At 38.0% G+C, this 24,261-nt stretch overlaps 1 protein-coding gene across 1 annotated transcript in view; it reads right to left on the reverse strand.

Annotated features, from left to right (window-relative positions):
- Positions 1-1,566: 1,566 nt before the first annotated feature.
- LOC140172136 (uncharacterized) overlaps positions 1,567-24,261 on the reverse strand; it is a 42,083-nt gene continuing 19,388 nt past the window's right edge. The window contains exons 3-7 of the mRNA XM_072195474.1: positions 9,381-9,634; positions 7,042-7,227; positions 6,018-6,212; positions 5,016-5,151; positions 1,567-2,933 (exon numbers count right to left, since the gene is read on the reverse strand). Coding sequence (XP_072051575.1) covers positions 2,077-2,933; positions 5,016-5,151; positions 6,018-6,212; positions 7,042-7,227; positions 9,381-9,383 — 1,377 coding nt within the window. The 5' untranslated portion in view covers positions 9,384-9,634 and the 3' untranslated portion in view covers positions 1,567-2,076. The remainder of the gene's footprint in view (positions 2,934-5,015; positions 5,152-6,017; positions 6,213-7,041; positions 7,228-9,380; positions 9,635-24,261) is intronic.

A 24,261-nucleotide genomic window follows, 5' to 3' on the forward strand; every position in this document is an offset into this window, starting at 1 on the left:
CGCAGTATAATAAAACATAAACCTTCAAATGTTTTTGATAATATATTATTCTTCATGTTCTTACGACTTTACTAAATGGGATCAAGTTTAAAAAAGGTGAAAAGCAACACATGGACACATCTCAGTACACGTGCATTATTTTGTACAATTCACTCTCAACAAGTAAGACACATCTTCTGGAACATTGTGTCTATCACTCTCTGTGAGAAGAAACACTTCTGGTCTTTTTATCTTTTCGGTTTTATTTTCGTTTACGCTTTCGGATGACATTGATATTTTGAAGTGTTAGTCTCCTAGGTGTGACCATTAGCCTTTTGACACTCACTAACAAGTTGAAGGAATGAATTTTCGTTTTCTGACTTCAAAACTCGAGATAAGAGGGTACCACCTTCACTTATGCATGTGAGGGAGTGAAAACTCAAATACATTAACTTTAACTAGTTTGCACCAAATTTGTTGCATACATATGAATATATACAAGAATGATATTATTTTTAAGAAAAAATATTGTGTAATTTTGTTTTTTTCATTATCACAAATTGCTCAATGCTGACTGAGAGCCAGTAAAACTATTTTGCCAATCTTTAGTCAAAAGAAGTAAAATCCATTAAAAGCCAGACTTAAGACGCCAAAACAAGATCAACATGGCCGGTGGTCGGACTACAAGCATTTTAAGGGTATAATTTGGAAGATAATACATAAGTCTACGAATAATGCCAATCGTTTCGAGATATTAGAAAAGGTGTGGTTTTCATGTCACGCCAAGATAATAATTGATCGAATAAAACACCAAGATACTTAAATTTATCAATTCGTTCAATATATAGTATTACCATTGTATAAAACACCAATATCATCAAGGTAATCAGCATATATCTTGTACCAAAAATCATGAGTTTTGTTTTCTTGATAGTCAGATTATTTTCATTCAACCAGGAGGCAACATTAGACAACCTTTCATTTAATTCTGATTGAAGAATCGCTGCATCATTAGATCTACATATGAGTTGTGTCATCTGCATACATAATAGTTTTACAGTTACCAGAGTTTGAAAGTGAATTTACAAAAATGATAAATAATAAGGGCTCTAAGATTTTGCCTTGCGGAATACCAATATATACAATCTTAAGATGGATGCCACTCCTATATATTTCATCAATTTATCATGAATATACTTTCCATGGTGTCAGAGTATTCATCTTAAATGTTTATCTAATATTCTATTCATGGCCAGAATGTTAAACAATTCATATCTTTTTAATATATTCAAAATAAACTCCCAAACCAATAGGAATAATGGAGCTTTAGGCGTACTACATCATTTTTTGTTGATCAAATTCGGAACACTTAACTTTCAATAGCCAAAAATAATGGGTAAAATACGTAAAAATACGTAAAAGATCACCTTTTCCTACTTCAGCATACCATTAGGGCAACGGCCACTTTAATAATGTCTATTATTCCGATAAAATAATTTATTAAATTCTTTGATAAATTTTCCAATAAATTAATTTCTTAAAAGTGAAAATCACAGTTTTACAAATAATAAAAGCCATATACGGGGATAATCATTGTACGGGATAATCATTGTATCATTATAATACGTCTTACACCAATTTAAACATTTTTTGTGATGTCCCAAGTTCATAGCCATTTGACTCACTCTCTTTCTCGTATTACATATTCAGTTTTGAGCGATTGCCGGGAAAAGCTGATGAATTTCTGAAAAACGTTTCCTATTGTGGATCTTACTCTCTGTGATTTTATATTATGACCTCTTTTATCTGACAATTTGCAGCATTTTATATACACCATAAAGGTCGCTTGTGTAACACCCGATAACTTTAACATTATCGGTTATTGTAAGCAACAAAACCCTAAAACCAAAGATACCATTACAAACGCTAGGTGATTAATACGACTCTATCACAAATTTGGTCAATTTAACTACTTTTAAGATCAGTAGACAGAGCTTTTAAGATCAGTAGACAGAGATTTCTCCCCGGAAAATATTTCTGGTGCCGCGACTCTACAGGGACATAATGGATACTGGTGAGTCATTGGCTGCATTTGGTTTACTTTGGCATATTTGGAGGACAAACATTATCCTTACAGAGATAATCAATTCCATCAGAGGAACTCAGGACCGTTTCCTCAGTATGATGGAAAACTGCATCGTCAGCAGGAGATGGCGTGGACTCTTGGTCATGTGATGGTGATGGACGGTATGTAGGATGTTCATCTGTAATAGGATAAGACTGATCCCCTTCACTTTGTACGGTCACACCCTCTACAGCAGGAGGAAGATTGGTTACTTTTACAGGATGAAGCTCAATTCCCTTATTTGTTGGGTATTCGGTTTCTTGTGACGGATTTATGAATCGTGATGCCGAAGGGACTGGTCCTCCAGGTGCTCGTTGAAGGTTTGCTACTGGCTCTGCTGCCGCTGGTTGTGGGTTTGTTTCACCTGTTTGAGGAGCTGCACCTTCAGCGGATGGCATTACACTCTCAACAGATTGAGGAAAGGTTCCTTTGTAGTTTGGAGGGAAAGCTGCCCCAATGACTGGAGGATACAGCTCCCCAGTTGAGGGAGGAACAATTGCATCAGTTGGAGGATATACCCCGATGATATCTGGAGGATACAAACCTCCAGCAGAGAGAGTAACAATTGCATCAGTTGGAGGATTTGCTCCGTACGATCCTACTGCATTAGGAGGATATACCCCTTCGGGTGGAGGGAGATAAGGAGCATCCTGTTGAATTGGATATGTGGCATTCTTGTTGGCAGTAAACGTGTAGTATACATAGCGTGGTGCAAAAAATAAGGCTCCATATCTGTAATATTTGCCATGTTTTCCATGAATAAGGTTCTTTGGACCAATGTCACCGAAAGGGAATTCATATCCTGGTACTGGCAGACTGGGCTGAGATGCTGTAAGATAAAAAGTAATTAAATGATACTGTTATCTCGAAAACTAGATTTTTCATATATCAGATATGCGCGCATTAGTGTGTGTGTGTGTGTGGGAGTGGTGGGTATATGCAATGGTCTTACTTAATGTGACCGTCCCGTGTGACTGCTCACCCTGAGAAAAACCGAGGGTATGTTGACTTTGAATTTGACATTGCGACCTCCCCATAGGGCTTTAAATGTATTCATCCCCAAAACAGGATAATCGTGGGTTCCAATCTAGCCAATTCAATTCAAGAAACATTTATTTCAGAACTTCAATAATACATGATATAATGACAAATGCCAGAATTAGCAAACCAATTACATACAAAACTAAGTAGTGTATCCGATCCACAAGCTCACTGATCACAGTCAAATGCGATCACGTTAAAACAAACAACTTATTGATAGGCAAGAGACAGGACAAAAGAGGGCCTGACACAAGATTAAGACGGGCATCAATGAAAAATCTGAAAAAAGTTGTGGTGAAACACGCGCGAGCAAGCTCGTGGGTGCGAGTTGCCGGTAAACAGTAAAAACAAAAATACAAATACAACCCAATAACGACCGATAATATGAATGGGATTGATGACTGACACTTATCTTCGTGTAACGTCTGATCCCTGCCCAAATACGTATCTGATACTTTGTTGCGGCGTACATTAGCATATTAATGAGTTAATATCATTGTCATTTTTAAATTTTACAGGTCGCTATCTATTTCAAAATTAGTAGACCCTTTTTTTCCTTGGGCATTGTGGTTCTCGGTAGCAGTTTTGGCTGGAAGTTTTAATAGATTATTAGTAACTTTAAATGAAGTCTCCGGCAACACAACATTATGCCTTATACATGTTATATGTTAGTAAAATAATTATCATGCACGAATCACATTGATTTATTTAAAACAAACTCACAGTGACATAAAAACGAATAAAAACATCTGTCTCTCAACACGCGATATTCTTGTGTTAAAATTGTCTTGTGCAATGACGTCGCAGTATACAATGGAGGCTGACGACAATTGAGCACAAATAACCATGACGTCATTGCACCAGACTGTCGGCGCCCGGGATTTTTGAATATATCGCGTGTTGAAATACGGCTGTTTTTATTATTTTTATCTTAGTTAGTTTTCAATTAAACCATGTAATTCGTGCTTGATAATTATTTTTCTAACATATAACGCATAATGTTGTGATCAGCGTTCGAAATAAGGCGCGTCCTTGCGTCAAATATCCGTGAAAGTTGGCGCGGACCCGCAAATTTCCTATGGTACGGGTCCACGTGACCCGTAAAGTTGACCAAGCAAAGAGCAGAAAATCTAGTTCACATAATACGTCCAGCTCCCTTGGGTACACTTTCATTTTAGTTTCCCATCAAGTTTTCAACCCGGGTTTTCAATTTTCTACAATCTAAATACTGTGATCACCGTAGCGAATTTTCTCTATTGAAATTTTAAAAGCAAGGGTGCGAGGGTTGGAACCTTGAAAATTGGTGAAGACCCTTGAAATTTCAAAGGCAAGGGGAGGACCCCTGGATTTTTTTTTTTTTTCGAGGCCTGCTGTGATTGCCGGAGACTTCCTTTAACTTTGTTGGCACTAGGTAGTTGGTCATGTAGCCAATGAAAGTTGCATGCCCAAGATGCTGGGTCGATCAGTTAGCAATATATTGCTACTAGCTAGAAGGGTTGGTATTTTTCAATCCTGTCAGCCCAACAGCAAAATTCGAGCCATAATAATATGAAATTAACTAATACGACCATACTATTTGGTAAGCTATCTTCATAATTATTTCGTGTATCGCATACATGGCATATGTGAAATATAATGTGGGCGCTTTTACCAAATTGTAATATCAAAGATAATATAATATGGATGTTACTTTTTCATCAATTTATCCTTGCTGAGAATAGGTTCGTGAAATGTCGATTAATGATATTGATGACTTTTTAATCTTTTTCACACCAGTATCATCATTCATGTCCCATGGTTGTGTTTGTGGTACAAAGCTGAATGTATTTATGCATAATATAATAAGCTATATTGTAACTCCAAAACATACCAGTTGGTTGTTGGGAGATAACTTCTCCTGGAGGAAAGGCAACAGAGTAGTATAAACTTTCAAGAGGAACCGTGCCAATAGTGATGGGTAACTTGAGCTCTAAATCAAACGGTGTCCCACTTACATCAGCTTCAACCTGTGGAAACAAAATGTATGGTAATGTCTTTGGTGATCACGGGAGGGGAGCACTCCAGTTGAAATCAAGGATTTTTGTGTGGAAATAACAATATTGACCTATATTTTGTATAATTTTCTGCGATTTCCCAATTTTGCAACAGCACTCTCACAAAATTCCGCCATAGCAATATCGTGAGGGAATGTTTGTACTTATTTTGATATCAACGAATAGAAGATACCTATATATAGCTAGCTACCCATTGGTATCAAAATAATATAACAGTATATAGCACATGTAATATTGAAAATACTGAGTTTCCAGCTGTACTATACAATAGATCAACCTAATTTGTATACGATTTGTCTTTTTGTCAAATTCATTAATCGCACTTACGCGCGATTCGTCCAAATCACAAATGCAATATATACGTCGGGGAGTAAGATTTATCATTATTTTTTGGTGGAAATGAAAGATCACCTGATGAACAAAGTCACAATCATACAATAACTCAATTTGCTCAAAATGCTCGATTCATCACTCTGCCGAATTCATAACGATATCAAGCATGTGTGATCTCATTTAAAGAACCTGTACTGTTCCACTTGCGTTTTAGCTTTGTCTCAATATTTATAAATAGTGATAATCTACTTTGACTCCTCACGAGGTCATGGGTTCACAGCGATGTGGACTCAAGGTTGGGGGTGCCGAAAGATAAAACAGATTTGTTATGCCAGAAGAATCAACAGTGGAGAACCCCAACAACAAGACATTGAGTCCAAACGTCGAGACAAAAGAGACGGGCTCTTTATCACGACAGTGACCTACATTTTCGACCCCCATTTGACACATATATATGCCCATGACGCTCCGCTACCTATATTTACCTCTACATAGTATTCCAATTCAATAAGATTGCAGCCTTTCAAAAGTGGTGGACAGCACGGTATAAAAAGGAACCCCTCAAAGGACGCTGTACTGTTTTCTTCACATCCATCTTTGATCTGTTCAGACATTACTTTCTTTTCAGTTTGAGGTGTACCAATGTCATGATAGTCTCCATACGCGAGGCAATGCACCACCTATAGGTAAAACGATAAGAGATATGCAATGGTACATACGTGAAATAACTAGGTTTTTATTCTTGTAAATTTTTCTGCAAATTTGGCCCAGTTTCTAAACTTGCTGTCTGCACTATAAATCTTTTGCATTGTAATCTTTCTCATTTTCTTCGGCAGGGGGGGGGGTCGTGAATATGTCGGTGACCTGAGTCAATTTTTATGACCCCCCTATCGCGAGCAAGAATTTTTTATGACCCATCCCCCCCCCTATCTTGGGTCGAAAATTTTATGACCCCTACCCCCCTCCGCCTACACAGACTCAAGACACAGATTCATTGCCGGAACAAAGGCGAGGAGTGCACCAAAACTTTAGAGCGAAGAAAGTGTGCGGACTGAGTGTGTTAAAATTTTGATTGTGTGTGTAAATAAGGCATTTTTTGCATTATATAACGAAAGATTGTGTGCACATTTTGATCGATAAATCAAATTTTGAGTCACCAGCCCTTAATAATTCTATAAAAGCCCCCTATTTTAGGTGTTAAGAAATTATAACCCCCCTATATGTGGTCTAAAAATTCTATGACCCTCCCATTATATTCATGACCCCCTTCCGAAGAAAATGACAGCCCCTCTTTACTTTTTTAATATCGGAGGTCTGATTTCACATATTAACGCACATAATCACACAGGGGTTTGCTACCGGCCCAGCGACGATAATTACATTACAGTCTGACGAATTTATCAATAGTGTCTACTCTAATCGAGGGACAGGCCTAAAGCAAAGGATGTCAACTCACAAACCTTACAGACACCTCATTATTGTGCATGGTCACACCACCTATAATCTTACCTGTACCAATTTCACAGTGATTTTAAGTATTTCACGATTGCTGTTATTTTCTACCATTCCATTCACCAAAATGTTCTCCCCTGGTACATAACCACTCTTGTCTGTCTGTGCAGATGCTTTAATTGGTCCTATTGCGCAGCATAGACAACCAACGGTCTTCTCGTCTTCAGACTTTGAAGGCTCGACCTGTATTATAGAAAACAAACAGTTGTATGATATGAGGCATGCGCAAATAAAATGTATTGTTAAATGGGCGATAGCATGGCTTTACTTCCCTCCAATGAATGCTGCATTTACTGCATATTAACGTTTATTCCCACTTGGTCAAATCCCACTTAGTCCAATCCCATTTGGTCCATTCCCACTTGGTCCATTCCCACTTGGTCCAGTTCCCACTTGGTCCAATCCCATTTGGTCCAAACCCACTAGGGCCATGTCCACTAGGTCCATGCCCCACTAGGGCCATGTCCCACTACGGCCATGTCCCTCTAGGTCCATGTCCCACTAGGGCCATATCCCACTAGGTCCATATCCCACTAAGGCCATGTCCCACTAAGGCCATATCCCACTAGGGCCATGTCCCACTAGGTCCATGTCTCATTAGGGCCATGTCCCACTTAGGCCATGTTCGGACCAATGCATAGGCCTACGTGTACATAAAAAGATGACACGATTTAGAAGAACAGAAAGGAAAAAAGAGATAAGGAAGAAAGAAGGAAGAGGATAAGGCCGGTGAAGAGGGAGAAGAATAGACAGAAAGGAAAAGAGAAAGAGAGCAGTAGGACAATGTTAGGAGATAGAGATTGAAGGAGGTACTTTGCCAACATAATGATGGAGAATGAAAATGGTCCATAAATGATGATCTTGTCCGTAATTATGGCTCGTATGTGTATGCATGTGAAAAGCTGTGAAAGTGACAAAATGACGAGAAGGCCTGAACGGAAATTAATAATAATATTACCTATACCACTTAACAGGCGGTTTGCAAATTGTGTTGGCAGACATTTGTGCAAGAGGGGGCGAAAAATTTGGCCCCACATAATGTGTTGCTTATGTTATCATCTAAATAGTTGTTTGTTTCTTTGTTTCTTTGTGTGTTGCAGGGTTCGGTTTTTGCTGGCAGAAACATGTTTTTGCTCGCAAAGTGGCAAAAAATGGCAAAAGCTCACTATAGTCACTCAAATGTTAAAACGTAACGCAGAAAGCTCATAAACAGTAACACAAAACTTTCAATGAATTTGATATTATAATGCCATTTTGCCAGTTAAATGCATAATATGAGCAATGAAAACGCATCCTTTAATTTCTTAATATGTTACTTATAGTTACAAAATCTGTCCTTGTTATACTCAGGAAATTATTTTTGTAACTTAATACATGTAATTTGTTTTGAGATGAAATAAAAACAGAACTATAAATCAGTTATATAGTGTTTGCCATTTTGCCGGCAAAAACTGTTTTTGTCAGCGGTTTTTGTCAGGGGAATCTACCTCAGATAAAAAGTTACACTTTTGGAGTACAATTATCCAAGAAGGTCTAAATTAAAAAACAAAATTCTTAGGGACACTCTACTTTAGAAGTGACAAGTATTTGCATCGGCAAAATTGGGAGCTTTTCTATCCGATGACGTGATAATGTATTGGGACATGGCCTAAGTGGGACATGGCCCTAGTGGGACAAGGACCTAGTGGGACATGGCCTAAGTGGGACATGGTCCTAGTGGGAATGACCTAAGTGGGAAATGGCCTAAGTGGGACATGGACTAAGTGGGACATGGCCTACCTGGGACTGGACCAAGTGGGCTTTGGATCAAATGGGATTGGCCTAAGTGGGATTGGACCAAGTGGGAACTGCCCCATATTAAGGGTGCTTGGGTCGCGTGTATAAAAAAAACTCCGACAACTGGGATTGCGTGAAATTTCTTGGTGAGCTATGTTAAGAAAGGATCATGAAATGTGTAAATATAAAAAGTACGGAAATTTTGAAAAACAGAGGCCTAATTGAAGCCATTTGGTGCACCATTTTGACACCATTATTAAGCACAAATTTAGTTGGGAAAAGTTAGATATATGGTGATGAAAGCCCAATTGAAGACATTCGTGTACAGTTACACAAAAGAGAAGCGAAAACGGTCACTTCATCCATGCGCAGTACTTCAAGTACTGCCTACAATAATCATGTAGGCCTACCCGTCGACTGTGCAGCTGTCTGTTCTCTTTTCTCACATTCCACGCACGTTTCTTCTCTGCCTCATACCCGCTTCTGGTGTCAGTTGAATTATGTACCTCGTTACAAACTCGATACTCCGTGCTGATAAAGCTTACAATGAAAGTCCTTACCATGTCTAGTTCGGTGTTTAGATTTAGTCCAGGTTCTAGATTGAAACATCTTCGTGTCGTCTGATAAAGTACATGTTTTCCCAGATGTTTTGCCGTACCGTCAATTGTAGCTCGCACTTCATAGCGTACATGTCCGTACTTTGATTCATATGAAGGGGTAGCATTCTGTCAAAAGTATTGTTGTGTCAAAGGAATTTCAAAGGTAAATGGAAATCTGTGTTCTCCTTCTTCCAAATGGGACTTTCCTTCGATATCTTGTGAGAAAAGGTACAATGAATATATAAATTATATTAGTAGTGTAGGCAGAAGGAGGAACAAAAGAGCATGGCACTGATGAGAAAATCGGTTGCTCGCATTTAAGACGCAAAAAGGACATGCCAAAATGGAAAAGATTTCAATTCTAAAGTTTATTTAAGCAGGAAGTGGTATAACAAGTTGAGTTTATGAACTAGGTATATACTACATGTATACTGAAGTTTAAATTGGGGTGATAGAAAATATGCAACAACTTAAATAAATACAGAGGATGTGTAAATGAGATCCAAAATATAATGTAAATGTAAATGTAAAACACGACCCTACAAGCGGTTATAGAAAGAAGGTCATTGATAATTTGCAAGAACTTAGAGCTGAAGCCTTTTGTATCATAGACTGTATCCTGGTGACGTGACAGGTGCCAAAATGTTATGGCATTCCAAAGATTCATAAATAGCATGCTCTACTGAGACCAATTGTCAGCAGTTCTTATACAATTGACTCTTGAGGTCAAAGCAAAGTCATTGTTCATTAAACTTTTAACCGTATGACAAAACAGGCGAAAATAAACTTTTGCAAAAGATTTGTAATTTAAAGAGAATTGGAAATTGCACATTGCAATGAATCTAGTTAGTATATGGACAATATAGTGTGTTCTCTCATTAATGACATAAATTTTGCAGTTGGCCAACTGACACAACCGCAAAATGCACTGATATGGAACAACATCCTGAACCACATTCACAGCCCTATTGGCACCCAGCAAAAGAAATCTGTGAGAATGGCACCTTGAATCACAGATCACAGCCAACAATTTTAACAACATAAAGTTAAAAACATTAAAGAGAGTCAAAACAATCTTACCAGGATCATCATGTCACATGTCCAAACAAATAATGAAGTCCTTTAGTAACGGGAAACATGGGACAATCTTCCCAAGGATATCATCAAGAACTTGGTTGGAAGCATGAGAAGCAGGTGCACAGCATGCGTGCAAGCGCACGGTGGACATACCCGTTACTAAAGGACTTCATTATTTGTTTGGACATGTGACATGATGATCCTGGTAAGATTGTGATATGTTTGCATCTGTTGGTAAGTTTGTGACCTGTGATTCAAGATGCCGTTCTCACAGATTTCGTTTACTGGGTGCCAATAGGGCTGTGAATATGGTCCAGGAAGCTGTTCCATATCATTGGACAATTGCTTGGTTACTGACATGTGTTTAGAGTAGAGTATTGAGGCAATTATGTGTGTAATTTTGGTTAATTTTCATGGACAGGATTTTAAGATACGACCTTGTGAAAATTTATAAGTTTCTTTTTTGGCTTAGTGTATAAACAAGATATTCCTGAAAAAAAAAATTGGTGTCAGTTCCAATTTACAATGTAATTATTATTTGAATGTATTGCATGAGAAGTTTTGCACTGCAGCACTGACAGGAACATTTAGTGGTAGTTCATTTAAATGAACTACCGCCCGTCCCAAGTCGGGGGCAGTGCAGCAGAATGTTAGATTGATGGAACAGGATTTATAATATGTCTACCTGGGCTTGATACAGCAAACAACAACTTGCTTCATCTGTACACGTCCTTAAAAAACGTCGATTGCAGATCAAGCCAGGAAGCAGCCACTCCACGGCTATGGAATTTCACTACACTTACATACGTGTTTTGGCGCAGATTCAGCCTTCTATTCTAGCTAAAAACGTTTTTAAAAATAAAAAAATATGCAAATGAGGTAGCTAATTTGCATATTTTGCCACAAAAAATCACATGGGATCTTAAGAATGCCCCTTACCACCATCCCACTAAGTTGCATCTCTATAAACCTCACCAGTTCCGAAAAATGGCAAAAAGCGTTTTGAAAAATCAAACAATATGCAAATGAGGTGGTTAATTGGAATATTTTGCAACATGGAATCACATGGAATCTTAAGACTGCTCCTAACCACCATCCCACCAAGTTAAATCTCTATACGCCTCACCAGTTCCAAAAAATGGCAAAAAGCCTTTTAAAAATAAACAAATATGCAAATGGGGTGGCTAATTTGAATATTTTGCAACAAAACTCGCGTGGGATCTTAAGATTGCCCCTTTACCACCACCCTACCAAGTTACATCTATATACCCCCTACCGGAAAATGGCAAAAAGCGTTTTTTGAGAAAAAATATGGAAATGAGGTGGCTAATTTGCATATTTTGTGACAAAAATAGCATCTGATCTTAAGACTGCTCTTAATCATCACCCCACCAAATTACATTTCCATAGACAGCATCAATACAAATCATTTCATACAAATTTTCCTACCTGCTTTATCACATGAAATCAAGCATTCAATGCTTTATAATTCCTACAGCATGTTCCAGATTAATTAGTAAACATCTTGTAATGTCCTACATGTAAATCCATACATTTTGGACCACAAATAACTTGAATATTCTGCACAAATATATTCCAACTGCCAACAGCTAGCTACTCCATTATTTGAATTCATTCAGTGACCTTTGACCATATACCCACCTACGTATTCTTAAGATGCTTAATGCTATTTTCAAGGTTAAATTAAAAGCGGATAACCACCGGGTAACTCTTGCAAAGAATATAAGTTTCTGGGAACCTTCTGGGTAACTCATTTGAAATATTTGAGTTTTTGGGAGACTTCCGGATGTCTACCCGAAAACTTTTGGATAACAATTGTGACCGTACAGCACGAATGAGCCGTAAATGTCCTCAATTGTATTCTGAGTTACAGTGTAAAATGGGCATGAAGGTCGTATTCATAGGTACCTCAATTTGGTGCTACGTGTACCTCATTTAATGAGATACACGTATCACCAAATTGAAATACCTATGAATATGACCTTCATGCCCATTTTACACTGTAACTCAGAATACAATTGAGGACATTTACGGCTCATTCGTGCTGTACGGTCACAATTAGGTATCCGCAAGGTATCCGCTAGCGGGCACTTTCGGATAACTCTGGAAAAGGTACCCGAAAGGTTTCTGATGACCACCGAATGGTTATCGGGTGGTCACCGGGAAACTTTTCTTTTTGCTATGGGAAATCACCTAATTTATGCTTCATTCATTTAGTTAAACAGAAATAGTAACTGTTGTTCACTATTGTGTACAAACAAGAAATGTCTTTAAAAAAGACAATGCCTCAAGAGATTCCAGCGGGCACCATTTGTTATTAGCTTATAAGAGATACTTGAAATGCTAGCTTTAAGCCATCTTGCAGTGGTAATAATTCTGTTGTATTTAATGCAGGAATACCTGCATGCCGGGTGGTAGTCCGAATAATCAGTCCCAAAACAAAATAGGCCTAGGCCCTATTCATTTACTGACATGATCGATGGACCCTGCATTTTTCAATACATTGATGCTGTAGCCTTCGTACTGAGTGAAGAAGGCTACACACAAGGAAACTAGGCTATAATCACGTATCATGAGCCCCGGATGCTTATATATAACTAGATTTCGCGGTTCTCGGATCGGGCAGTGTCTAATACCAATATACCTGCCCTGACCTTTTTGACTACTATGATATAGGCCTAGGCCTACACGCAATAACGCCTAATATAACGGGTTATAATGCCTTACCATAACTGATTATTTTAATGTTAACCAATTTGGAGGACCACGGAAATAGTCATGTTCTACTGAAATAGGCCTATGCACTCGTTCCGTATTGAAATAGGTCTATATTGGTCCGATGAGATGCACCTGGTAGTCACACTGTTAGGCCTAATGCTTTCAGTTGCACACACTGCTACCCGTTGCTACTCAGCGAAAGCGATCCGCGTGCACGCAATAGCGCGCGGACTCAGCGCAAGCGATCCGCTCGACGCAATAGCGCGCGGACTCAGCGAAAGCGCTATGCGCGACGCGATAGCGCGCGGACGGACGGACGGACGGACGGACACTCTGTAAATAGTATTATGATAGAGGGCCTCCTTCAACTCCCAACTTGTGACCACAGAAATAGCTTAATAACTGTGTAGGAAATACAAAAAAATTGAAATTTGGACACCAGAAACTTAAGGTTGAAAGTCAAAAGTGTCAATTGGTACACCTTTATACAGCAGAAGTTATCATACAGTGATAGTAAGATTTTTTGAAATAAAATCTCTTTTCTGTAAAATTGATTGCTGTGCTGAAAAATGTTGCATAATGGGTACTTGCTTTTTGTACAGGTATTCATTGTAAGGTACCATCAATGATGGTCACAGAATTGGGAAAAATACATTTGCCCATAACTTTGTTAATTTTTTCCCTACAGACATGGTTGACTCCTCATTTTTTAAGTTAAATAATCACCTTTCTAAACAAAACAATTTCAATGTGAAATATCCTACTTGCAGGGTTGTCACCAGGACCAAAAAAGTACTAAAAAGGCTACTTCGAAATTTGATGATCATACCTAGCATAGGCCTAGGACAGGCCTAGGCAAAAAAACACTTTTTTTCTAATAATTTCTCCGCAAGCGTCATTTATGTCGACAAATTGTTCACAAATCCACAGCAGGGTTGCAAATATACCATATGTCACTCGGAGTGCGACAATTTGTACAGATAAATTTATCACAACAGGTAATTTGGCCATTCGTCTGCATATTACCAAAATAACGTCATTTATGTCGACAAATTGTTCGCAAATCCACCGGTTAGTTTTAAGGATATAATACATGGCATAAAATATGACAATTCATCAAAATAAATTTATAATGAATGCTTTTGTGGATATTTGCTAATACAATATACATCTGACATGTGTATATGATTTATGTCTTCAGTAGGAATTCGGCTGAGGGAATTCCAATTGAATGAACTTTCAATAGCGTGACAAATTTTTGCGTACACTGCGCGATATACGCCAGCGTGTGCGATTGTGTGTGAGTATCGCGGAAGTGAATCCAACCATGCCAACGCACTCATAGACATACCACCTAGACCTATGAGTGCCCATCCCTAACCATGGCAGTAGGTGAAGCCACGTATCCAAGGTGATTTTGGTCGGTTGGTCGGACGCGGAGAAAAAAGCGTTCATATCTGGAGAGAAAGACGCGCTTTGCGTGATTGCTGCGCCATTATCGCTCGTGTCAAATGCAACATGTTCCGTAGACGCGACCAGTGTTTACTCAGAGGCCGTATGTCTCTCCTTTGGCCCAGTGAAAATTATTTTCGGCGCAAACAAATTTGCAATACTGTATTACGATTAATCAATTTGGGGAATTACTGAGACAAAATTGGGCCAATTTGGGAAGAAAATGTTTCATTTGGCGCACCCAATTTCCAGAGAGAGTAAACACTGGACGCGACTGGAGAGAATTAAAGACGCGCTGGTTTGTGTGATTCCAGCGCCATTATCGCTTGCATCAAATACAACATGTTCCGTAGACGCGAACATATCTGCTTGCTTGCGCCCAGGTATGCGTCCTTGTCAAAGTCGTTGCTAAGCAGTGTCAGCTTCACTACGCGAGTCAAAGTCACTGGTCTAGATGCTCGTTTGTCTGGGAACGCACTCGTGATTGGTTAGCATTGTATCCAAGGTCGTGCGTTCGCGTTGTAGTTTGAAATATGCGATATACGATCGCGGTTGGATCGAGTGCAGCTGTTAAAACCTGCGTTCATTCAAAAGTCTCAGCTTCAGGTTGTAGTAAGTAGGTATGCCAGGTGAATTCAAATTTGCCATCAAACTGCATCATTTTATATATCAAATTAAAGCCCTTGAGTTAAGAAAGCCAAAACTGAAAACCTTTTTTTCATAGCACTTTCCATAGTATAGTTACATCTTGTCAAAGATTGACTTTCATCAAAAAGATTCATCTAGCAAAATTCCCCCCAAAAGCATTTCGGTGGTGTTTCTAGATCTTAGACCTCATGTTGATAGCAGCTTATTTAATGGAACTGCTATCAAAATCCCGCTAACATTCCATGTGCGAGTGACTTATCACCATAAAAAATCATATATTTGGGTTACGGGAAGTATAGACAACATATTTATGTAGGTTTCCTTGTACCGGCCAGTTCTTTTATATTTCTATGAAAATATATGTATTGTGTTCTAGGCGAATTTGGCTGACTAGCAAATGTGTTAACTAAGGTTTGCCTGGCATACCTATAGTAACGCTACAAATTTCAAATGTTTGAGGACTTGTTCTCATTGCTTAGGCCTACCTGTATTTTCCCCGGTATTTTCACATCATATTTTGTGGTCAAAATGATTACAAATGTGTAAATTTGCACCCTTATCAGCAAAAATACAGCTGATTTAGCCAAAGTGAACATGAAGTCTTCGGTTATAATATTTTCCTAGCATATTGAGCTAACACCACAGCTACTTGGTTTTTACAATATACCAGTAATAAAATAAAGAAAAATCAGTAAGCTTAACCCATCGAGCGATGCTTTAAAACCACCGCGACACTCCGGAGGACAGCAGAGGACAGAAAAATGTGACTCTCGTGCTAGTCTCCTACACAACCAGTTAATTATGTTTTTGTTCATACCGCATACAGTCTGGCCCGCGCCCGAGACTAGCAGGAGAGTCACATTTTCTGTCCTCACATCGGTATAGGCCGTCTGCACGTTAATTGTACAGAGTGTCGCTTCTCTACCTTTATTTTCTCTGTTAAAACCTGAGACAGCCCGAGACGAATATACCTAGTATAGGGGAGACCGGGGCAAAGTGGAACACATTTTTTTTGTGGCCCAATCAGGATTACGAAGGAAGGCAAGGCAAAACTTAAGGTTTACAAGATCGGGCCGTCTTCACGTACCAGAGGTAAAGCTTGACATATCGCACGACTCTGGGATATTTGGTTAAAAGGATAGAGGGTTAAGTGCACAAAGTACAAAAAAGTAACTATATCTCATTAACAATGATCCTACAGATATGCGACCACTGACTTTTTTGTTCCTTATGACCAGAGGAAAAGTATGACATATCGCACGACTCTGTGGTATATTTGGTTAAAAAGATAGAGGGCTAAATGCACAAAGTAGAAAAAAGTGACTATATCTCATAAACCAATGATCCTACAGAAATGCGACCACTGACTTTTTTGTTCCTTATGACCAGAGGAAAAGTTTGACATATCGCACGACTCTGTGGTATATTTGGTTAAAAAGATAGAGGTTAAATGCACAAAGTAGAAAAAAGTGACTATATCTCATCAACCAATGATCCTACGGATATGCGACCACTGACTTTTTTGTTCCATATGACCAGAGGAAAAGTATGACATATCGCACGACTCTGTGGTATATTTGGTTAAAAAGATAGAGGGCTAAATGCACAACGTAGAAAAAAGTGACTATATCTCATAAACCAATGATCCTACAGAAATGCGACCACTGACTGTTTTGTTCCTTATGACCAGAGGAAAAGTTTGACATATCGCACGACTCTGTGGTATATTTGGTTAACAAGATAGAGGGTTAAATGCACAAAGTAGAAAAAGTGACTATATCTCGTTAACCAATGATCCTACAGATATGCGACCACTGACTTTTTTGTTCCTTATGACCAGAGGAAAAGTATGACATATCGCACGACTCTGTGGTATATTTGGTTAACAAGATAGAGGGTTAAATGCACAAAGTAGAAAAAAGTGACTATATCTCATCAACCAATGATCCTACAGATATGCGACCACTGACTTTTTTGTTCCTTATGACCAGAGGAAAAGTTTGACATATCGCACAACTCTGTGGGATATTTGGTTAAAAATATAGAGGGTTAAGTGCATAAATGACAAAAAGTGACTATCTCATTAACCAATGATCCTACAGAGATGTGACCACTGACTTTTTCGTTCTTTATGACCAGAGGAAAAGTTTGACATATCGCACGACTCTGTGGGATATTTGGTTAAAAAGATAGAGGGTAAGTACACAAAGTACAAAAAAAGTGACTATATCTCATTAACCAATGATCCTACAGAGATGTGACCACTGATTTTTTGTTCTTTATGACCAGAGGAAAAGTTTGACATATCGCACGACTCTGTGGGATATGTGGTTAAAAAGATAGAGGGTTAAGTACACAAAGTACAAAAAAGGATGTAGCCAAAGATAGGAGCTTGTAGTCACCTGCTCCGCAGCCGACTGATGATTCCGCTTTGCCCCGTGTTCCACTTTGCCCCGATCTCCCCTAAATATTCGTCAGGCTGAACTATTTAGGTGCTGTTCACAAAAAAATCGACATTTTTGTAAGACGGGGGGTGCAGGCCCTCTAAATATCCCTAAAATCCTTCACAGATACCTTATTTCAGATTAACTTCTTTAAAACAATAAAAACTTTACACATTCAAAGCTTTATATTCTTTTCAAAGTCCAGAATCAAGTCAAACATTTTTATAATCACTCTTCAAGGCAAACATTTTACTACAACCCCGTATAAAGAATTTATGACCGTCCCTGCCATTTTTTTTTTTAATGCATAATTCATTAGCCCGTAATGCAGACTCATTGAGCATTTTGTACCGTAAGAACTTCGTGGCAACATGGAAAACGTAGCCCAAACCTGAGTGACAGAATGATTTGTCATGGCAATCCGGCTATTATTTCGCCCAATAGTCGTGTTTCAAGTTCCAATTCGAATACATACTGCTTTCGGCAGAAAAATAACTCTATACGACAATGCAAATCAGGATCAATTCATGGACTAAGTACACAGGGAAATGTTGATTTCTCAGCGGATTATACCAAATAATAAAATCTAAACAAATAATTAATTATTTCACGCGGTACCAATTTAGGACGCGCGCGGCAAACAGGAAACTCAAAATCAAGTGCAAAGGGCCCAATGGGTATGTAATTTAACTGGAACAGCGTAATTGATATCGATATCAATATTGACGTCACAGATTCGATTTGTCACATGATCGTCAAACCTGTATTAGAAGGTGTCAGTTCTGATTGGACGACACGCCGCGGCGCGCCGCGGCGCGCCGCTCAAACGGAAGAACATTGCCTTCCCCTATGTGTCAGATCTGTCTGAAACCTCGGATTATTTTCAGCCAACATCAGATCCCTGACTCATTTAAACAGCCAACACGTTGAGACAAAAACTGGTTCACTCAAAGACAAGCCACCCCAGGTCAAACATATCAATATTGTCTATGCCAACGATGCAAGGTCACTGATTGACATGACATGTGTAAGAGCCCAATACGTAACAAAATCCCAGCACGTATCAATTTGATACGTATTGGGCTCAACCTCTTCTACCTAGAACAAAAAGTGGCAAAAAATAATTCATCCCGCCCAATACGTAACAAAACTAAAATTTGATTAAAATTACTTTATTCATACTCCCTCCCTCTGTAGTGGTTTTTGTTACGTATTGGGCTCTATACATTTTTGTTACGTATTATTGGGCTCCGTTGTTTTTCAAGCAAATTATGGATATTATGTGCATGTGTTTTTATAGAAGTACTTTATATTGACCCAGTAACTCATTTTCAGTCTTTCTAGAACAAAATATTTGACAGTGTTTTATCTCTAGACTTGGAATTTATTTGTTACGCATTGGCCTCTGGTTATTTTAAAAGGACATTATCATGATTAGGTGCATGCTTTTGTTATAGAATTACTTTATATTGACTCAGTAAATCCTTTTGAGTCATTTTGAGTCTTTCTAGAAACAAAATTTTGACAGTGTGTTTTCTCTAGACTTAGAACTTTTTTGTTACGTATTGGGCTCTGGTTATTTTTAAAGCAAATTATGGGTTTTAGGTGCATGTTTTTGTTATAGAATTACTTTATATTGACTCAGTAAATCCTTTTGAGTCATTTTGAGTCTTTCTAGAAAAAAATTTTTGACAGTGTTTTTTCTCTAGACTTAGAATTTTTTTGTTACGTATTGGGCTCTGGTTATTTTTAAAAGCAAATTATGGGTTTTAGGTGCATGTTTTTGTTATAGAATTACTTTATATTGACTCAGTAAATCCTTTTGAGTCATTTTGAGTCTTTCTAGAAAATTTTGACTTTTTGTTACGTATTGGTCTCTGGTTATTGTGGTGATTAGTTGCATTTTTTGTTTGCTATAAACTTACTTTATATTGACCCGGTAACTCATTTTGAGTCATTTTGAATAATTCTAGAACAAAGCTGATTATGGTTATTAGGTGCATGTTTTTGTTATAGAATTACTTTATATTGACTCAGTAACTCATTTTGAGTCATTTTGAGTCTTCTAGAAAAAAAATTGACAGTGTTTTTTCTTTAGACATAGAATTTTTCTTGTTACGTATTGGGCTCTGGTTATTTTTAAAGCAAATTATGGTTATTAGTGTGTGTTTTTGTTATAGAATTACTTTATATTGACCCAGTAACTCATTTTGAGTCATTTGTGACTCTTTCTAGAGTCATTTTGAGTATTTTTAAAACAAAATATTTGTCAGTGTTTTTCGGCTGGATTTTGTTTGTTACGTATTGGGTTCTATACATTTTTTATGCGTTTTGGAGGTTACACTGTCGGAAAGCTGTTTTATCCGGATTTTTTTGCATATATGGACATGACCTGACCTCCATTTAATATTTATCGAAGAAAGAAAAAAATTCGAGTGGGTCTAATTTTTTGTTACGTATTGGGCTCTTTACATTTTTTATGCGTTTTGGAGGTTACACTGTCGGAAAAGCTGTTTTATCCGGATTTATTCGCATATATGGACATGACCTGACCTCCATTTAATATTTATCGAAGAAAGAAAAAAATTCGAGTGGGTCTAATTTTTTTGTTACGTATTGGGCTCTTTACATTCTTTATGCGTTACACGGTCGGTAAAGCTCTTTTATCCGGATTTTTCGCATATATGGACATGACCTGACCTCCAGTTAATATTTATCGAACAAAGAAAAAAATTCGAGTGGGTCTAATTTTTTGTTACGTATTGGGCTCTTTACATTTTTTATGTGTTTTGGAGGTTACCCTGTCGGAAAAGCTCTTTTATCCGGATTTTTTCGCATATATGGACATGACCTGACCTCCATTTAATATTTATCGAAGAAAGAAAAAAAATTCGAGTGGGTCTATTTTTTTGTTACGTATTGGGCTCTATACATTCTTTATGCGTTACACGGTCGGTAAAGCTCTTTTATCCGGATTTTTCGCATATATGGACATGACCTGACCTCCAGTTAATATTTATCGAACAAAGAAAAAAAAAAAATTCGAGTGGGTCTAATTTTTTGTTACGTATTGGGCTCTTTACATTTTTATGTGTTTTGGAGGTTACACTGTCGGAAAAGCTCTTTTATCCGGATTTTTTCGCATATATGGACATGACCTGACCTCCATTTAATATTTATCGAAGAAAGAAAAAAAATCGAGTGGGTCTAATTTTTTGTTACGTATTGGGCTCTATACATTCTTTATGCGTTACACGGTCGGTAAAAGCTCTTTTATCAGGATTTTTCGCATAATTTTATATGGACATGACCTGACCTCCAGTTAATATTTATCGAACAAAGAAAACAATTCGAGTGGGTCTAATTTGTTGTTACGTATTGGGCTCTATACATTCTTTATGCGTTTATACACTGTCGGTAAAGCTCTTTTATCCGCATTTTCGCATATATGGACATGACCTGACCTCCAGTTAATATTTATCGAACAAAGAAAAAAAAAATCGAGTGGGTCTAATTTTTTGTTACGTATTGGGCTCTTTACATTTTTTATGTGTTTTGGAGGTTACACTGTCGGAAAAGCTCTTTTATCCGGATTTTTTCGCATATATGGACATGACTTGACCTCCGATTAATATTTATCGAAGAAAGAAAACAATTCCAGTGGGTCTAATTTTTTGTTACGTATTGGGCTCTATACATTTTTATGTGTTTTGGAGGTTACACTGTCGGAAAAGCTCTTTTATCCGGATTTTTTCGCATATATGGACATGACCTGACCTCCAGTTAATATTTATCGAAGAAAGAAAAAAAAAAAATCGAGTGGGTCTAATTTTTTGTTACGTATTGGGCTCTATACATTTTTTATGCGTTTTGGAGGTTACACTGTCGGCAAAGCTCTTTTATCCGGATTTTTTCTCATATATGGACATGACTTTATCTCCGGTTAATATTTATCGAAGAAAGAAAAAAATTCGAGTGGGTCTAATTTTTTGTTACGTATTGGGCTCTATACATTTTTTATGCGTTTTGGAGGTTACACTGTCGGAAAAGCTCTTTTATCCGGATTTTTTTGCATATATGGACATGACTTGACCTCCGGTTAATATTTATCGAAGAAAGAAAAAAAATTCGAGTGGTTCTAATTTTTTGTTACGTATTGGGCAGTATACATTTTTTATGCGTTTTAGAGGTTACACAGTTGGAAAAGCTCTTTTATCCGGATTTTTTCGCATATATGGACATGGCATGACCTCCAGTTAATATTTATCGAAGAAAGAAAAAAAATCGAGTGGGGGTCTAATTTTTTTTAACGTTATGCGTTTTGGAGGTTACACTGTCGGAAAAGTTCTTTTATCCGGATTGTTTTCGCAAGGAGTTACTTGATTTGATCTCTAATTAATATTTATTTATTGAAGAAACAGGAAGTACCGACTATTTCTTTTAAAGGCGCATATTGGAATGTCATCTTTCCCTGGGTAAGATCTGACACCAGGCCAGTCCATGGCCCGAGGGTAACATGAGTATGTTTGTTTTACCTTGAAGGCAAGGATAGTCTTGCAGATATGGGCTAACTTTCCCCTAGGCCCTAGGAGTACAAGTTCACAGATTTTGTTATGTTATGCGTTTGGAGGTTTGCATGTCAAAAAAATGGGGTTTATAGGATTTTTTGGTTTCATGGTTCGACTTCATTTGATATCCCATTAATATTAATCATAGACAAAAATGATTCCATTTGTAGGTGTTAATGTAAAAAATGGTTTTATTCTGATATTTTTAGCGGCGAAGCCAGCTGAAGCAATACCCGTGTAACAAATCGCTTGTTAAAACCATAGTGCAGTTATGTCCACGACAAATTCACCGTGACCTTTCCAACCATAAACCCGCTTAGTGAAGATTAAACCGAGATATGCAGTACTAAACCATTATAGTAATCGATTGTCCAATGCAAATTTATTACCACGTGATAATATAAATCCAAGACCGCTACGGTCGACTTAATCCAATCGATAATGACGCTATTGACATGTACGGGCGGAGCTCCACTGACCGAGTTTTGGGGTATTTTGCAATGGTTTGCTGTCATTTACTCATCAAGGTGGTCCCCCGTTATTATAGGGACTATGCTAATGATTTAAAGATTGACATGTAGAGAATAAACCATACTTGATTGACATAAAGTACTAAGTTTGTACCTATTACGGTTTCGTGACACCCCTCTTCCAAATGCGACCAAGCCAGGGCGGTCCGGTGAAGCAAAATGTGCATTGGAATAACACGGGAGTTTGGATATAGATGGTAGGATTTCTTTCTCATACAAATGTATGGTCCCTCGTTATTGAAGCATGTACCGGGTTGAAAATTCAGAAATTTTGAAAAGAATAAGTAAATGAAACATAGAGCAAGTACTAAATCATAGCTTTTATACTTTTTGATATATGACGCTAACTAGTTCATCTCCTATATCTACAACACAGCGCTACCAGTAGGGGTCAATTGCCTATTGTGATTGCCCCTGTGTTGTGTACATACATGTAGGCAACAATAACTGCATGATGCACCGAACAAACTTTGAGATGAGTGTTGTGTGAGATGTGTGCAGTCCCACACAGAGTGTCCTGGGCTGTCCCACAATATTGGTTCGGCTCCGTCTTTGGATAATGGAATGATACATAATTACATACGACCTATGAACAAAAATTTCTGTAACCCCATTAACCCGCCCCAGTTTCAAATTCCGCTTCTAAAATAAGCCTACTCCGTGCCAAAAATCCATTCTTCTTTCTCCACAAATCAATGTCAATGATTACACACACTGTCGGATCATGCGGCGATCTTTTGTGCGTAATTATAGAGGGCCAGGGAATTTACTTTATTTGAAGAAATCAAACAGCCCTAGAATGTACAGATTGTAGTGTAATGATTGACAGACACTATTATTTCTTTTAATGAAAACAAATTTTAATCGAAAATCCAGTAACCAGTAACCAAACATTGAACTGATTAATAATGTTACATAGTCTTCATTACCAGTCATTATCCACGGATCCGAGTGTAGAAGGGTCTAAAAGAAAGCCGGTGGACTGTGATGAAACGCGGGAATAAATTGCATAGAAGAACGAATAAAAGGAGAGAAAACGTAGAGATATAGGCCTAAACAAAGAAAGAACGTGATGGTTAACGTATAAAGAAGAGGGGGAAGGAGAAAAAGAGAAAACGGAGAGAGACAGGGCGGCCGTAAACAAAATGGACTCTGGTCGGACATAATGACCCCACCCCCTTTAGAAGAAAACGACAGCCCCGTGAGACCACCGCTTCCGAAATTTTATCGGCGCTTGATTCTATTTCGGACTGTATTTTGTGAAAATTTGGGTATAATATTTAGGCCTACATTGTTGACAAATATGAAAAGCACATGAGGCCAATTTAATGTTTAGCGTACAGTCCTTTTAGAAAACAGGACATTGACATGGCCCAAAATGGGG

Source organism: Amphiura filiformis, chromosome 15 (assembly GCF_039555335.1).
Source record: "Amphiura filiformis chromosome 15, Afil_fr2py, whole genome shotgun sequence".
NCBI lineage: Eukaryota > Metazoa > Echinodermata > Ophiuroidea > Amphilepidida > Amphiuridae > Amphiura > Amphiura filiformis.